Raw genomic sequence first — 19,183 nt, forward strand, 5'->3', positions numbered from 1 at the left:
TCATCTGAAAAATAAATTCAAGAAAAGGTTTGGAAATTCATATACAATTAGTTGCCGCCTTTTTGAAATCATAATTGATTTTCAAAAAGATACGGATTCTATAATATCACTATGTACAACTATTTGTTGATTACATCTCTTTAAATCTCTACATTCAATTCTCTTGTAGTATGGAATGTACCTAATGTTGAACTTTACTGCTGATGAACCCAACATTTTGGTGACGTCATCAATTTCTAACATGACGTCACAAATTATCAAAAGAGCAAGATGACACTCAAGAAGAAGAACCTGTGTGTTTTGGTAACATTACTATGTTTCTTCCTAATGTTGATCAGACATCTGCTGAGTGATGATGAAGACATCTCTACACTCTCCGCTCTTCCTCCTTGTTATACTGGAGGTTTGTTAGGTTATATTAGTAGTCGGATCCCAACCGTTCTAAAAGGCTATCTCGTTAGCTTTTCGTGTTAAAAGCGATTTCTCAACGGTTATCACCTCTCTAGATGATTCTTAAAACATTTGGACACTATTGCATTTTTGAAAAAAATGCAATAGTGGTGTTTTCGGCCACACCCTTTTTCAGGGTTTCGCGGTAAGTCGAATTTTTGTATTTCAGCCCAGGAAGGTCTTAAAGACTATTCCGATACACCAAAATGTGCCTAATAGCCACATTTATATACAACTTATGAAGCAACATATACCTTAAAATGCTTCGTTTCGGAAATATGGCCGAAAAACGGTTTTTGGCTAGACACAGTTCATAATTTCCGTGATTTTTGGCATTTCCGCCTAGGAAGATCGTAGAGACTATCCTGATACACTAAAATGTACACAATGGCCACATTAATATACAACTTATGAAGCAACATATACCCTAAAAGGCTTATTTTCGGAAATGTGGCTGAAAAACGGATTTTTGCCGAGGGAAAAATGACAATATTCACAAATGGGCTATTGGACTGTTAACTAGAAAAGTCTTAAAGACTCATGAGCAACATAGCATTTGTAACAAGATGTAAGATGACTCACTTTGTGTCCAGAAACACCTAAAAAAATTGGAGAATGATCTACTTTATTGGGCATCTCTCTTAATGGGCCAGGCCAGCAGCATATTTGTCTTACGAAAGGGTAATTTTTCAAAATTACGGTTTCTTAAGGTCAAAGGGTCGGCTGCTAACAGCAAATTGTTTGCAATTGCCGACCCATGCACATCATATAGTTATACTGAAAAACGCTCACTTTAGGAGTCATCAGCAAATAAGTTTAACTAGTACTACTGCATGATTTGTGAAAACTCCAACAATTAATTTTCATTGGCACCAATTTAAATAGAATGTGTGCCAGACCAAAATTCAACTTCAAACTTTTTATTTATTCATGCCATGAAACCATGATATATGTACCAAAATAAATCGGCACTGGATCCGGGCCAGACTGTTGCTTGACCGCTGACCAGTACCCCACTTTATAATTATGATTGATTTCGCTGCCTCGACCAATATTGGTCTGTAATCCCTGGATTGAGATCTGTTGGCTGCAGTTTAATTTATCTAATTTCCTATAATACCGCAGTGGTTTGGTTCCCACTTCAGAATAACCCCATATTCTTTTTTTCAGTCGCATAGATTTTCCCATAGTATGATATTGCGTGTCATTCCCTCGTTTTTAATCAAATGGTGACTGGTTAGTTCTTCTGTTATTACAGCTGTGAGCTGCTTCGAGATCTTTTCTGGGGCATGGGCTATATATATATATAATAGAAGGTCTCGAGACGCTGATTTAGCTATTTAGGTTTCACATGTGAAATTTTTCCAGCTTTGGGTAAAGTGGACTTTAGAGCGGGGAGGGGATCTTAATGACCAAAATCTGAACGATCTCTTACTTACGGGACACTACGGATCTCGGGCTTAATAGCTGGTTTTTAATGAGAGGCTGGAGTCTGGACCTAGATGGACAACGTGAGGATAGCATGAGGATTCAGGATGCTCTGCCTGCCTTTCATGGGGTTTTGTAACCCCGAAAGCTGGTATATCTTATCTCAATTAACCTTGGTTACATCCCGTGCTGTTTCGAATATATAATTAGATTTATAGGTCCAATATCAAGCAAAAAAGTCTGATCTCCGGTAGTGATGTTACACTTACATGATTTCCGACGCGAGGATCTCCGAAGTCCGATCTTAAAGTTGGATCTCAGAGCCAAAAAAAAGAAGAACCTAAGCCTTGGTTCCTCTCTTTGAGAGTCAAACAGGACGGTGTTATCAACTCAAACTCGGATTCGTAGCACAATTGAAAAACCAAAGAATTAAATTCTTAATGAATTTCCCGACATCCTAAAATTAATATCAGGTCGTATTCGATTCAGTTGCCCAAACTCCAGTAGGTTACAAGACTTAAGTTCAAGTCGAAGAACACTTTGATTCAGCATGATCCTTGACTAGTTGGATTTTTCCCATATCATGCAGTTGTTATCTACTAATCACTCCTAAACTGAGCGTTTTAAAGTCGAATCTCGAACCCTGCCATTCGGCCTAGAAATCTTAATCTGAAGTTCTAGAATTACAGTTCTAATGTTCTAGTACTAATGTATTAGCGCCCTAGATAAGATGTCGAGGCAGCTGTAATAACAAAAGAGACAGCCAGTAACCAATTGATAAAAAAACGAGGGAATGACACACATTATCATACGATGGGAAAATCTATGCGAACCAAACCACTGCAGCTGCGGTATTATTATTATGGTAAATGAGCTAAATTAAACTGCAGCCAACAGATCTCAATCCAGGGATTACAGACCAATGGTTGATGGACTAGACAGACCAATATTGGTCGAGGCAGTGAAGTCAATTATAATTATAAAGTGGGGTACTGGTCAGTGGTCAATCGACAGTCTGGCCCGGATCCAGTGCCGAATTATTTTAGGTCCGGTATTCTTAGTACATATCATGGTTTCATGGAATTAGGAATAAATAAATCAAAAGTTGAACTTTTGTCATTACATTTTGGCTAAATTGGTGCCAATGAAAATTAATTGTTGGAGTTTTCACAAATCATGCAGTAGTTAAACTTATTTACTGATGACTCCTAAAGTGAGCGTTTTTCAGTGTAACTATATGATGTGCATGAGTCGGCAATTGCAAACAATTTGCTGTTAGCAGCCGACCCTTTGACCTTAAGAAACCGTAATTTTGAAAAATTGCCCTTTCGTAAGACACAAATATGCTGGCCTGGCCCATTAAGAGATATGCCCAATAAAGTAGATCATTCTCCAATTTTTGTAGGTGTTTCTGGACACAAAGTGAGTCATCTTACATCTTGTGACAAATGCTATGTTGCTCATGAGTCTTTAAGACCTTTCTAGTTAACAGTCCAATAGCCCATTTGTGAATATTGTCATTTTTCGCTCGGCAAAAATCCGTTTTTCAGCCACATTTCCGAAAATAAGCCTTTTAGGGTATATGTTGCTTCATAAGTTGTATATCAATGTGGCCATTGTGTACATTTTAGTGTATCAGAATAGTCTCTACGACCTTCCTAGGCGGAAATGCCAAAAATCACGGAAATTATGAACTGCGTCTAGCCAAAAACCGTTTTTCGGCCATATTTCCGAAACGAAGCATTTTAAGGTATATGTTGCTTCATAAGTTGTATATAAATGTGGCTATTAGGCACATTTTGGTGTATCGGAATAGTCTTTAAGACCTTCCTGGGCTGAAATACAAAAATTCGACTTACCGCGAAACCCTGAAAAAGGGTGTGGCCGAAAACACCACTATTGCATTTTTTTCAAAAATGCAATAGTGTCCAAATGTTTTAAGAATCATCTAGAGAGGTGATAACCGTTGAGAAATCGCTTTTAACACGAAAAGCTAACGAGATTCCGTTTTGTCTCTGACTATAGGTTGTAGGGAGTTCACGGCAATGATCATAATTATGATAATATCTTCTAGACATGGTAATATCTTCTAGATATGCTCGTATCTTCTAGATATGCTCGTATCTTCTAGATATGCTCGTATCTTCTAGATATGCTCGTATCTTCTAGATATGCTCGTATCTTCTAGATATGCTCGTATCTTCTAGATATGCTCGTATCTTCTAGATATGCTCGTATCTTCTAGATATGCTCGTATCTTCTAGATATGCTCGTATCGTCTAGATATGCTCGTATATTCTAGATATGCTCGTATCTTCTAGATATGCTCGTATCTTCTAGATATGCTCGTATCTTCTAGATATGCGTTTGAAAGTATAGTGTGTTATTCAGTCATTTTTCCAACAAATCTGATTAACTGAAACTGGAAAAGCACTGGGTTGTGTGTCATCAAAATGAAGGTTTTTCTCAACTTTTGTTATTTGATGTGATTTATTGCGACTTGCGAGATTTATAATTTATGAAAAATTTGGGAATATATAGAATAGTTCTGCTTAAAAACAACTTATTTGTATATTTTATTCAAATCGAAACTTTATAAAGGGAATGCCTTGACAATGATTTCTGTCCAGATTCCCCAAGAATTCTGATCGTGGTTACAAGCAAAGTTCAAGACGATGTGTTAAGAAACATATTCAGGGAAGGACCCATGAAACACACTTGGATCTCATGCTCAGGTAACCCCCCCCCCCCCCCCCCCCCGTAACGATTGGTTACTAACCAGTAACCAAGTAAAGGAATATTTGTAGAAATTTGTTGAAATTTACTACTGATCACAGACCAAATAACCAGACATTCAGAGATAATATCCTTGGGAAATTTGAAGTACTGTTACACATCAATTTTAAAAGTTATAATAATAAATACCAGATAGAGTAGAAAAATGTATTAAAGTAATAACTAAATAACAACATCAAATTTGGATCTAAACAATTTATCTATCTCTCTAAGTAACTAAACTTTAGTAGGTAAACTGCAATGAAATACTTTAAAATAACGACAAAACGTTATATGTTTCAAGATGTTTCAAGATGTAATAAAATTCACTTGTTGAACGAATGACGATTGTCTGAGCTCTTATCGCTTAATATTTTCGCATAATATTACGTAATCACTTTTTGGACAATTTTTCCCATCCCCCTCCGTAATCATTACATTAGCGTAATCATTTGGAAACCCCCCTAACCCCGCCCCATCCCCCCCCCCCCCCCTTCCCGGGTCACCGGCTGATTACGTAATATCAATTTGTAAACGACTAGACCCCTTATTCGATATTTCATACCTTGCTTCAGCCTTAACGTTATGGCTGTCCCTCCTACATTACATTTACATCCGGAGAAATAAACCCTATCAATTTCCTTTGGCACCATGAACTTTTCTTAACAAACCAGTATGCCACTATTCCAAAGGTAAGCGTCGACAGACTGATGCTTATAGAAATGATCATTTTAAGGGTCGCCTGTCTCTCTCGTTCTATTACAACTTCTAATATGGCCTCCAGATTCTTCCTTTGCTCAATAATGAACCGTAGCATGGCTTCCTCTTCAGGCCAGTTTGTAGTAAGGTTAATGTTGTATTTCAGCAAATGTGCCAGGTCCATTTCACTGTATCTAATGTCTATGTCGAATATAAAACTCTCATTAGTGTGTTTCATATCATTGCGGGTAGACATGTCATAGGGATTGTGGTGAACTTCATCTCCTACTACAACAGACACTGTTTCTTCCCAGGGTATGAAGATAGCATCACCCTGTTGTTTGATATTCTCAACATGTGATTCCTCCGTTAGTCTTTGTACCGTCTGGCTTGTCGATATCAACAGACCTTCCTCAAAGTATAAGGGACTTACAGTGTCACACTCAATTGGGAACATCACACAATCCACAAAGTCACCGTGAAAGCAGGACTGCTGCGATATCATATTGATAAAATTAACTCTACAAAGTTCGGGCATTCGCCGGTCACACTCGATCTCGTAGTAGGCACCATTGAAAAGAGTGACTTGTTCAGGCAAGACATGTTTTACACATCTTGTCTTGTTATCCTGGGTGAACATGTATCCTACTTGGACTATATTGAACTGAGGCAGTATATTGTCTTTTCTCAGCAATGGGAATGTTATAGTCGCAAACACTGACAAGAATTCGTCAGTTTTCGTGATATTCACGTAGGCCAGTTCAGCAAATTGGTTCAGGTACATTGGGTGTTCCTTAAAGATGGTGTTGTCGAAGATGTCATGTCCCTCGACCAACTGTAACAAGTGATCGTAGGATATCAGGTTGACAGTTGGTCGGCGGTCCCGTCTAGGACTAGAGGCTTGCGAGAGAGCTTCGTTGAGTTGGCGTAGTCTACGTATGTACTTTTGAACGGAGAACCTCTGAAATAATGAAAATTAACTTTAAATATTTCAAAAAATTGTTATTTAGCAAATAATTCCTTGTCAATACTTACGAAAATGTTTCTTTACGCCAAGTTCCAAGGCAAAAACAATAACAACACAAAAATGGCGAATCTAGCAAGTTAGAAACGAGGGGCTTATCTCCTTTTCCTTTGCGGTATGGCCACGGTCCATTCTCCATTCGCTACAGATTTCCCTGCAGCATAGTCGGGACGCAACCCCAGGCATATGCACGCGTGTTATTTTCGCAGCTCTAATGAGAGCCACTACCATTCACACCATGGTTTGGTGAGTGACGGTTGCCTTTGTTTTGAGATCCTGGCCCAACTCGTATTCAAACTCGTATCCTCAGAGCCAGTAGACAGGCGAATTAACCAACTACGCCAAGCACATGTGATCCGCGGAAAAGATGACCAGCTTGCAAATATCAATTATACAACTAATAAGTTTTAAATACCTTATCTACACTGTACATCATAAAGTTTACACTTCTGTCGTCAAAATCAAAATAGGCAACATCCTCGTCATCATATTCTTCTTGAGTTACTAGTAAATGCTCCGATAATCTTATCTGAAGTTTATTAACTTGATTTAGATTTTTAAGCGAAGATAATTGACAATAAAATGTCTACGTTATTTTAAGGTAAGGGTTTATTGAAATAAACGATTTAGCGTATGAATTTTTTAAAGAGAAACGAATTCTGCTTTTCTCACCTTTTCTAATTTATCTGCTTCTTTGGATAAATAAAATACGTATTCCAACTCTTGTTCCCCCTTCTCCAGGGCAACAATCTTTTTACGTATATCATTATCAGAGCCGTACCAAAGACGATTCATCATATAGTGGATGGAGCCAATGTCGCTGTTTCCTGATGTTGAACGTTTAAAGGATATTGACGAGATTTGATTTGTAAACACGAGTCGATATTGGAGTTAATTGTAAACATTTTGAATGCCCAAGTCTGAATTTAAAAAACGTAAGCAATGAAAAACCTGGAACTTGAAAACGAAGGTCTTCCTCTTCGTGCTCAACGTCGGCTTTTAACATTTCAAGGAGTGGTTTATATAGCTTTAAAGTCCTGTCGAGGATAATGTGAGAATCATATTTCCGTATCTAAGTGCAAATGTTTTGGATAGCTGATAGCATTGTATTTGTTGATAAGCTATCTGTCAAGGCGGGAGTACTTTTTAGCGGAACTAATGTTGGAGCAATTCACTAACCTTAATATTATGACAACTAGATAACTTATAAATAAATGATATTATAAAAGATGTTGCAGATAAAAATGAAATAATAAATACTTACGCTGCAATATCGGATATATTTGTTGTATAATTATAAAGAGTGTTCATGTAATCAATTTTATCAACCATGTCGGCCAGATCTTCGGTGACGCAGTCGGGAACTTTAAGATTGGGCTTGCTGATCATAATATTGACAGCTATACTTTCCACATCTTCAAACACTGAAAATTAAGAGTTTGTAAGGATCCCCATGGTATTGTCATAGCAATAAACAAGAGTGAAACGTTCGCGGTTAAAGTCGAATGTTCGCGGATTTCACTAGTAATTCAGCAAACATTTCGCTTATTTTTGCGGAGGAAAAACTTGCATTAATTGAATAGTTACCTAGCGAATATCCACTGTCCTCCAGAACAACTCCAGGCTGAGGGTAAACTCTCGTTCCGCTTGTTACAACCACATATGAGATAAACACAATTGCAATCGGCCATGGAAAAAGCTTGGTCGCCATTTTCTGAGAGCGTTAAATTATGGAAAGGTACCAAAATAAGTAATAACAGCGTGTGCAACAAACTCTTCGATTGGTGAGACAAGCGATACTTGGTGAGAAAACCGATACTTTGTTGGACAAGCGAACTTCGGATATTTTGGTACACGCCAGCCGCAAACAAACAAACAAATTGCAAAAAACGGGTTGCAATAACCGAGAACTGAAGATTCCTCTACTAATGAGGCTGTATCACACTTATAACCATGTACCAAGACAACAAACAGGATATAAATGAGCTGGCCAGACTGCTGACCGGTGGTAGTCCTTTCATCCACGGAACACTTCATCACTGACATTTGAGAATTGCCTCGTAGCGTGAGTCTACAAGTTTAATTAAAATAATACCCAAGGAAACTGAGGTGACAAAATAGGTTATAAATAGAAGCTTTAAAATGTCCTGTTTCGCACCTCCTTAAGATAACACGGTTAATAACCGGTAAATGACCCTCAAAGTAAATCCAATTTTTAACACTTGAAAGTGAAATTGAGATGGTTTCATATTTCCTAAATATTACGATTAGTATTTCTTTTCATGCTGCACTTTAAAGTGGTAGTTAGGAAGCATCCCATTTCATATAGACTGGCAACTGATAAGCTCTTATCACATTATACAAATTTTCAAGCTGCAGTTAAAATCTGGCATATTCAAATTATTCATAGGCGCAACAAATATTGCATACATAATTTACATGGGTATACCACTCTGTTAAAGGGGGTTAACCATCAGATCATATAATTGTGGTTGAACACACTTACACCGCAATTCCAGTCGCAAGCCTGGGACCACTACTAGCATAGTCACAACATCTACAAAGCTGCCATATAGCCTGACTGACAATTTTCTCGACTGACTGACAATGTTTCTTCTTTTTCCCCATTTAGAATACAAAGATTAGTACATTTTAGCTTATGATTAATATTATATTTTTACCTATAGTTTACCTAGATTACAGTATATAAAAGATGGAGGAGAGATGACTTAATGTTATTTTCAATAATTAGGGAAATTATGTTCTGTCCCCTAAAGCCTGTCGTACAGTTATGTTCGCCAAAAGCTTTCTTTCCGGCCACAAAATATAAAACTACCAAACTGAGTATACAACATTTGTATCGCTAGTGGGAACTTTGGCTATAATGCCAGTATTTCTGAAATGTGATATAATGAGCAACCCATACAATCACTTCTTAATCTTGGCAAATGCGGTCATATAACGATTGTACATTAGTAAGATATCAGATATTACCTATACTACGTTATACATTTATTGTTCCTCGATCCTAGTATTGCATATTTTTAATTAGATAGATTTCGTTGTTTTTGAGGGAAATATGTAAAATCGACCGCAATTGCTTCAAGCCATCAAATATGGGTAAGTACTATTTAATTTGATTTTGAGAATATTTTTAATCAATTATTTCGAAAATGTGCAAAACTTTGCCTGTGGTCGGGCAGTCATCAATTCATTTCTCTTTAGCCTCATTACTGTAAAGTGAGTAGTACCATGAGAAAGCAACGAAATGTTAAGTACTAAATATTTGAAAAACTTCTTAAGTCATAGTCATACCTTGTACAGTACACACTTATTACTGTTTCAGAAGTGTCTTATCGGAAAAGAAGAAGCTACTGGAGTTTGCAGCTACAGCAAGGAAACAAACCTTTTTCAAATAATCATGAACCCAGAAACTCTTACCGAGGAAACAAACATGCTCGATGTCACAAAGTCGCCAGTAGCATCTAGTGCAGCATCAGCTCCAAAAGCGCCACCGGCTCCAAAAGCACCATCGGCTCCAAAAGCACCACCAGTTCCTAATGCAGAACTAGTAGAACCTGATGCACCGCCAGCTCCATTTTCACCTCCAGTCTCTAAAGCACCTCCTGCTCCAAAGGCACCACTGGCTCCAAATGCACCACCAGCTCCAAAATCACCTAGTGCACCACCGGCTCTCAAAGCACCTCTAGCCCTTACTTCACCATCAGCTGCATATATGGCATATTCTCTTCTACCGTCTGACGAAATGACTTTGGTCGATTCACGAAATAAAATGCCAAAGCTTTCAAAAATTCATTGGAGCAAACTTTCGAAAGATATGAATGCCAAATGCATGATTAATCAAAGATTTAAGAGATTTCCGAAAGGAGTTATGGAGGTTCACCAGACATTTTGGACAACTCTGCCACAAATTGAAATAGAGCAGCACGAAAGTTTTCTCATGACAAGATTTGCTCAAAAAGCTTCGACAAAACCCGCTCAAAAATTTCCCGACAAAGAAATTGATCACAATAAAAGCATAAAAATATTGAATGGAGACGACCAAAAATCCATAGGCATAATGAGAAAGAAGATGGATAACATCACATCAGAAAAGATACAAGAGTGGATGTCCAAGTTTCCTCTCAAAAATTTTGTCAAGAAAATGGGAAACCAGCTCGAATTTCTTGTAGAGATGGTTAAAATTTCTGAAAGTGACAAGAAGGGTAGAAATTATATGCCACAGCTACTGGACAAACAACTTGACTCTTCTAAATTGAGTTCTGAGGAAGATAGGTATTTGTATCAGCTATACCAGATACCAAACTTTACCACATACATGCAGATCGTCAGTATGCATCAAGATCTCGTAGTTGAAAAGGAGGAGAAATATCTGGATTACCTCAAAAATGTGGTTACGGCATGTGCAGAAATAAGAACATCTCGATCTTTAAAAGAGCTCATATCATGCATCGTGCAAGTAGGAAAGTTCCTTAATTCAGAGACAGATTTCCCAGGCTTTGACATGAGCCAAACTCCTCTAGAATACATAACAAACTTTAAGGACAAAACTGAAGAATCTACATCGATTGGACTTCATTCTCTTAACATACTTCAGAAGGCAGATCCGAGCAAAAACTATGAAAAATTACTCAACTCAGAGATGAAAACAGTATTTGATTTAGGGAAACCGAATGCATTAAAAGCAGATTATGTCTATAACGATCTGATAAAGTGGGATGGGCAAGTAAAAAAGATTGTTGATATTATACAGAACATACAGTCTAACAGTGATACAGCTATATCAATAGCAGTCCTAAACTGTGCCATTGATGTCATCGCTCAAAAACGTAGCACCATCCAAATGATTTCCGAGAAAGTTGCAAATGTGTTCTTTGAGACCATGATTTATATGGGTCTTAATCCAGTGAGTTATGAAAAGGGCCAAGAAAAGCCAAAGTTGCCCTCAACTTCCCTTTTTTCGCCCATCAGTATATTCATAGAGTACCTACTTAAAGATAAAGAACTTCAAGACAATAAGCTTAAGAAGAAAGCTGTGCGTCGGGGAAGTTTAAAGATAAATTCGAAGAATTACACTGCAAAAAACATTAAAAAGGGAAGAAAACCGTCATCAGTTGGCAAGAAAGAGATTCGATCTAAAACTGTGAGCAGATCTGAGGAGCCTGGTGTGTTAGATGAGATTGTTGCTTTTCAAATGAATATGTTACGTCACGACTATGTCAGAAGGGACCTGTGTCCATCAAAAGATTTTAGTTATCCGATCAATAAACGACGCCGATCCAGGTTACGTTTTAAATAGTTCAGAAATCTGATTCTGGTCATGGTGCTAAAAAAGTAGCAACATACCATAGCCTTACTTCCAACGATTCACAATCAGCTTCAACTTAAGAACTACTAAATTTTAAAGTTTTCTTTCAAATATCATATTTGCAATTAAGTCTGCATTTTCAGTCAAACAAAAATTTGATTTTCAAGAAAATATCTGATAGCAGATTATTACTCAGTCAGACAAACATTTTGTTTTAGGGAACCAATAATGTTGTGACGATTTAAAAAACGTTTATTATTATAAATTGTTAATAATATCGTTCTTTGTACATCATGGATTGTTAAATTAGTCAATAACTGGCCACCGCCGAGGTGATATAATTTGAAATATATGTATATGCTGGGGTGGGTTCTATCAGTGTTTGATCCTCGCATTCAATCATTAAAAGCGATTATTAAGCCGGTAAACAATAACCATTAATCATAAATATAGTGGTAACTATTGGTAACTAGTGGTAACTAGTGGTCCTTCCTTATTTCTATATTCTGGGTTCTCACCAAACTCCTTGCCCTCATCATTGCCAAGCTTACCTAAGATTTTCCTCCTTAGTCTAACCCAAACCGTGTATGTTTCAAACGAGGGCATGTAACTAATACTAGACATACCATCTAGTAAACAATTTCCCCAAACGCCTACAATAGGTATAGGTAATAGTCATTAGTTGCTTCTTGGTAATGATCATAGTTTGTAGTCATTAGTTGCTTACTGCTAGCTTCTTTTCTAGACACAGTCGTATAGTCTAGACACATACTGCCAATATTTTACAAGATCCTGGTGAATTTAGACGTGGAGAAGGTTTGTTCAGCCGGGTAGTTGTTCAGACTGTCTAGGGTAACCCAGTCCCTGAACATTTCTCCTCTATTATTCGAGTGAATCACACAGAGGAACTCCTGTGGCTGTCACCTCTCTCTCTCTCTCCAGTGCGTACTATCATCGGCTAACTCTTCCACATCATGAAGTATAATCTCCTCCTTTCTTGACTGTCTTTCAACCTGCCAGTTGTGAGTAGTAATTTTTAGGAAAAGGAGTTTCATCACCTAAGTACCTAACTTATTCTGGAAGAATCGTCCATCATACAAATTTAAATACGTAACGAGTCCATTATAGTTGATATAATGAAGTTCAGTTGTGTACCTGAAAGTCAGTGATGAAGGTTTCGGATGTCAATGGTAGATGTTTAGGAGTTCACACAGGTCGGTCTGTGACCACTTGCACTGCGGATAGAAATAATTGTGATATGTGACTGTATACAGCAAACATTTATACTGTGCAAAGATAAGCAAACTACGAAATTAAATTAAAAGTCGTCTTATTTCACTAAAATTGTTAAGATATACTCATCTCATTCCTCTAAAACGGTTCCTCCGCTTTTTTGCAGCTCTTTCTCAGTCCTCTTGGTAACCTTGGTAACCTCTTCGGTTCTCAACAAATTTGATATCTTTTGTTAAGGCTTTTTCATCAAACGGTCTACAATTTTGACCTTTACTGTAAAATCTGACACCAGATTTAAATAAATTAAATGAAAGAAAATTGTTTGCATAATTAATACAAACTGGGTCCCTCATCAAACCATAATTATTTGTTCCCAACCCCATCCCGAGATCTAGAAACTAGTACCTGTAATAAAGCCACCAAGATGGTGAAATCAGCACATTTCAACCTCATTTCACTGGAATTTCCTCCACTACTATACTCACGAATTCCAACCACCTTACCTGGATCAAATACACAATCCTCCACCCTGACCGCTATACCAGTAGTTGTATAGAAAGTAGGACAAGTCGAGCAAGATAGATAGATATATATCCCAGTACCCTCTGGACTGTAGGTACCTTTACCGCAGAGCTGACAGCCAGTGGTACTCTCCAGGTAGTACCCTCCGCTAGTGGTAACTAGTGGCAACTAGTGGTAACTAGTGGTAACTAGTGGTAACTAGTGGCAACTAGTGGTACCCTCCAGGTAGTACCCTCCGGTACACGACTCTGGTGGGAGTTTAACTGTTATAGTTGTGGTAACTAGTGGTAACTAGTGGTAACTAGTGGTAACTAGTGGTAACTAGTGGTAACTAGTGGTAACTAGTGGTAACTAGTGGTAACTAGTGGTAACTAGTGGTAACTAGTGGTAACTAGTGGCAACTAGTGGTAACTAGTGGCAACTAGTGGTAACTAGTGGCAACTAGTGGTAACTAGTGGTAACTAGTGGTAACTAGTGGCAACTAGTGGTAACTAGTGGTAACTAGTGGTAACTAGTGGTAACTAGTGGCAACTAGTGGTAACTAGTGGTAACTAGTGGCAACTAGTGGTACCCTCCAGGTAGTACCCTCCGGTACACGACTCTGGTGGGAGTTTAACTGTTATAGTTGTGGTAACTAGTGGTAACTAGTGGTAACTAGTGGTAACTAGTGGTAACTAGTGGTAACCCGCTACACGACTCTAGGGGGAGTTTAACTGTTATCTACCTGTTAACTTGGTATTGGATAACGGGTAATTTAATGGATATAGTACACCAAATTAGTACAACCTATGTGTACAATGATGATACAGTCACAGAGAAGAAGCTTTCTTACTGTTCGGTCATATTAATCTTACCCCAAATGCAATCTTCCTCTGTTCCTCCTTGTCCCTCTAGCACTGTTTTTCCGTTTGGGCAGCTGGCACAGGAAGTGACAGCCACTCCGGGGCTGTATGTTCCCTTTTTACAGGGTGAGCATGTAGCGCATTTACTTGCGTCCGCGTAGTGCCCCAAATCACACGACACTGGGTGTAAAAGTTTAAATATCAAGATTTTTATATAATAAGTTTTCTGAATAGATGGAGGAAATTACAGATTAATGGTAATACCTGATATTTACTTTTTTATTCATTAGATCTATTCAACCTACGTCCTCGGTCCTACAATCGATATTTTGAAACGTTAGTACATCCTATCAGGATTATAAATCTTACTAGAAGTACAGTGATCCTCTGACAGTCCATTCCCTTCCTCGACTGTGTACCCGTTGGGACAGCAAGTACACGACGAAGCTACTCCTCCTAGACTGTAGGTCCCTTCCTGGCAGGATGTGCAGCCCCCCTTCTCCAAGTCCGCGTATTCACCTGCCGCGCACTTTCCTGGATAACAAGTGTTTTTTAATCAAATGGGAATATTGTTTTAAAGAATTTTTTCTAAAAATGTGCATTCCTCATGGACAGGACAACCCAAACAGCAAACTGCAGTCGAATTCGACAGTCAAAGCGAATCATTCTCGAATCATGAGCAAAATCAAGGAGTTAATTATTTAGGGCATGTACTTCTTTGAACTTCTTACCGTTGTATTTGAAGTATTCCTCCGCTCCGACCGGTAGTCCTGTTTGCTCGATGAATGCTATGAAATGAAAATCAGCACTGAAAAAGGCAGGACAAAGATTTGAATTCATCCCTGGGAAATCATCTGGTACACGATAAGTGGAGATCAAAATGTCGTTGCACCTCACATTTAGGCCCCCGAGGCCTATTCCCTGGTTGCTTGGCAACCTTTCAAAGGACCAGCGTTTATGCCGAGTTGTTGGAATCAAATTCTTTCCAGTGTCCTTAAATTCGGATTCCAATTCACAGGGAAATATTTGCTTGAAATATACTGGCTCAGCAATATCGGCATAGTATCTAAAATGGATATTCCCGAGGCTGTTCTTATCTTTGTCCATGAACTTGATCCATGTTTGGCCATTAGGCTGGGATGTCCGGACCTCTAATGGAGCTGCTGCCCAGGAAAAGAGGTATTCTTTCTCATGTTCTACCGCTCGCCAATCTGCTGATGATCAAAATATTCAAACCAGGATTTAGAATGCTCTCATCGTTAAATGTGAGATGTGATGGCATTCTTTTTAAACGTCATTTGATTTTGAGCAACTTTAACTGTTGCAAAGTTATATGTGTAGAAAATAGAAAAAATCAAACTTATCTCACCATGTTGCCGGAAGGATTCACTGGCTGTGTCCTGAATTGAAAACTCAATGATCCGCACATCTCCTTCCAGAAAAGCGTTGCATTTGGTTTCATCTGGGGCTAACGCTGGGATGGAAGTCATTTCTATGATGATCTCTTCATTAAACTCAACAGTGAGACCTCCTTTTACCTTGCTGATTACAATTCTGTTCTTTATAAGTGATGTCCCCCCATACGGTTTAGTTGGTATTCCGTAAGCCATGCAATTCGATATCTGGTAGAGCGTGGGCGATGATGGACCATTATAGATCTGAAACATGTCAGCTAGAATGGCTCCATCTTTGTCCTTGAAGAAGATTTTTTCTGCTGCGTTAGATATGGGCTCCATGGCAACATTTTCTATTTCAAGGGGTCGTGCTGCCAATACGAATGGAATATCCTTGCCTTTTTCTATTGTCGTCCATTCTGAAAGGTATTGATGTTATCCTCTTGAAACGTTGCAGCCTTGCAGGCGAACACTTTTTAATTCTTATTCCTTAAACTACGTTTAACTACCACCTGAAACACGCGTTTAAAAAACACTCACTTGTTTTTGATTTAAAATAATGATTATATATTCTATAGAACTTACCTTTTTGAGCATAGTTCCCTCCGATTGTAGCAAGTAGTATGCTAATGCAAAGCAACTGCATCACCAACAGCAGCCCTCTAGTATCACATTCACATGTTAAAAACGGCAGCCTCTGGAGTCTGGAGCAATCTGTGCGTATTTCGGGAAATGCCAATTTTACATCACTTCCTAGAATTTTCATGGCGCAAAACAAAGAAGTCAACTCTGAGAAATGAGGAGAGAAACTCGATGGGGCTGTCGTAGTCTTAGCAGATCTTAATCTTAGGGTAATTATATACAGTGTCAACTATGATCATTGGTCGCGACTCGTCCTCTCCCAGAATATAGACCTCAGACCTCAGACGACACAAGTCCACATCGTCTGCTTTAAATAAAGCCGAAAGATCCCAGAGGGCTTTATTCGAGGAAATGACTGGTAAAATCATTCGCGCACATAGTGATATTCCTGCCGAAATTCGCATCAAGGATTTCGAGCAGAATGCTGTAGACTAACGAGTATAAATCTAGCACACGTAGTTTCCTACCAAAGCAGCTAGAGAGTTGACCTCGAAGTCAACTGTTAACTCAAAATCCCACATCATTCGTCTTAAATCCCATTTTACGAGTAAGACAACCGAACGACATTCTCACTTAAAACTAACGATCTGTGGTAGATCTAGATCTAGAAGGTTAAGGAAGGTTTGGCTGGGTAGCTTTAACAGGTGTATCATCAGTAATGGTATTGTCCCGGACTTGATCTCAGGACTCAGACTCTTGCTCGGATGACGTGTCAACACATTAAAGATCTTTAAATATTAGCTTTAAGAAATTTAGCGCTTTATCTGATATATGTAATGAAACAAATTTTGTCCTTGCGAAGGTACAAAACGAATCGCTGTGATCGAAATCTACATGGCTGTTAATTAATGATAGAAACCAATAATAGAGCTGATAAGTCACCGAGCGGAGTACTTATTCCATCGCTTAATTACCACTAAGAGAGATTTTCGAGGATGACCGCACCAAGACTTGAGGTCCGGGAGATCTTTAACGAGTTAATTGTATAGAAAATAGCGGATACAGGTTAGTATAGATGCAACAAAGGTGACTTGCCTGTAACATTTCGTATACATCATGTAATCATGTATGTAAGTAAACCATAGGTATCGTCGGCGTTTTATAGAAATGATTCAACCCGATACAATTCAGAAATTCTATGGAAATTAATTAACTTTAGATAAGCCCTTTTTAACAAAGAATGTGTTTTTATGTGTTTAAGTACATTAATTTCAGCACTCGATAAGTCCAAAACGGCCGTAAATTTCTGAATACCTTCTAGTTAATGCCTGACAAGTTTCATTGGGGCCCATCAAAATTGTAGGAGGAATCCGGAAATTAAGTTGACAAAATGGTCATTTTCCATTTTTTTAAATTTGCACTTGCAACCTTTTTGATTACCACAACCAGTTTAGATTCTAGAATGGATCCTAAAAATATTCTTAACCCAGTCTACACATCTTTAAAACAGAATTATAAATGCACCAACATGAAGCTATTTATTTTTATAAAGTTCTCACTCCCTCTTTCTCCCAGGCAAGAAGTTGGACGTACAATGGAGGTTTTCTCTGCAGTACACCTCGTCTCTGTACGAAGGATACCTTCCGTACCATCTGACCCTGGAGAGTGAGACACATCAGGATCTGATAGAGAACGTGAACACTCGCTACTCAAATAAAGGAGCTAGACTCCGAGTTCTCGAAGGGATTCTCAGCAACTTCGACTGGGATTATCTTATTAAAATAGGTGATGATACTCTGATCGATCCTGTAAGGATTTTAAACTATTTAGGGGATTCTGGATCACACTATTACGGAGGATTGGTAGGGATACACCAGGCTAGCGTTCCATACACTTTAGAAAGTTTATCTATTTATAGTCGTACTACCCTAATGAATATTTTGGCAGCTCTCAAATTTGTTGAGAGAGAGCCTAATAACGATGATGTGACTGTTGGCAAGATTGCAACTGCTCTGAAACTTCAGCCCTCACAAATTGGTCGAGGATTTAATGGGAGTATTATAATTAACTATCGGGCAGTGTGCAGGGAAGCAGTATTTATTACAGATGTGCCTAATAAACAGTTAACTGACGGATATCACAGTTTGATTACACGTGGTACATTTTGTTGAAATTACATTAGAGAATGATGGGTGTATACTGTATATAATGCATATTATATTGTATCTCCGTTGTCTCCCTGGTTCTGCTCCTATTCCTGATCAGCTCCATCTGCTCTGATCATTTATCCATCTCTTTCTCTCTATTTCAGACTGATCACCTCACTGAATGTCGTGTTTCGTAATATAATCATAATTTATTGATTTGATGTCTATGTTTACATTTTTATTTGATTGCTCTGGATTCATTGAATTTATATGTCTGAGTTTTTGATGATTTTTAGAAATTAGAATAAGTAATTTTGTTTTTCCGCCTATCCGTCTACTTGTAAGTTAGTTAGATCTACAGTAAGTTACTTGAGCTTAAGCGCAAGAATTTAAAGTTCGTAAACTTCGAAAGAAATACCAAGAAACACGTAATACTAATATTACAGTAAGTAATAACTGACATGACAAATTTAAAGAAAAGTAATCAATTAATGATCAATGATAAGATTGAAAATTAGAAAATAACCAAACAATTTTAAGGTGTTCATTTTCCCATATTTAATGGTACATGACTGAGTACGATAACGTGTAAACCCAGGAAGTTAGTATCGTTATGAATCGGTACACTATCTATTTTAGCACTATCTATTTTAGCACTATCTATTGTAGCACTTAAGGAGGGGGGTTCACCCTGATTTTTTGTGAAACTTGGTTTCGAGATAGCAGTTGACCAACAAACTAGGACCGGTGTCCGGTGA

General features: G+C 38.1%; 1 protein-coding gene and 1 long non-coding RNA gene across 2 annotated transcripts; one reads left to right on the forward strand and one right to left on the reverse strand.

Annotated features, from left to right (window-relative positions):
- The first annotated feature begins 100 nt into the window (after positions 1-100).
- LOC134811107 (uncharacterized) lies at positions 101-18,694 on the forward strand. Its single transcript, XR_010159756.1, has 3 exons — positions 101-403; positions 4,509-4,613; positions 17,854-18,694. It is a non-coding gene; the product is annotated as an uncharacterized LOC134811107 (long non-coding RNA).
- LOC134811486 (uncharacterized) lies at positions 4,736-8,147 on the reverse strand. The gene is made up of 6 exons (XM_063818330.1): positions 7,964-8,147; positions 7,641-7,800; positions 7,328-7,413; positions 7,049-7,203; positions 6,792-6,905; positions 4,736-6,313 (listed from the first exon to the last, which is right to left on the reverse strand). Exons 1-6 carry the CDS (start codon positions 8,085-8,087, stop codon positions 5,252-5,254), a joined length of 1,701 nt encoding a protein of 566 aa, XP_063674400.1. The 5' UTR covers positions 8,088-8,147; the 3' UTR covers positions 4,736-5,251.
- Positions 18,695-19,183: the final 489 nt, after the last annotated feature.

Source organism: Bolinopsis microptera, chromosome 2, assembly GCF_026151205.1.
Source record: "Bolinopsis microptera isolate Bmic1 chromosome 2, MBARI_Bmic_1.0, whole genome shotgun sequence".
Taxonomy (NCBI): Eukaryota; Metazoa; Ctenophora; class Tentaculata; order Lobata; family Bolinopsidae; genus Bolinopsis; species Bolinopsis microptera.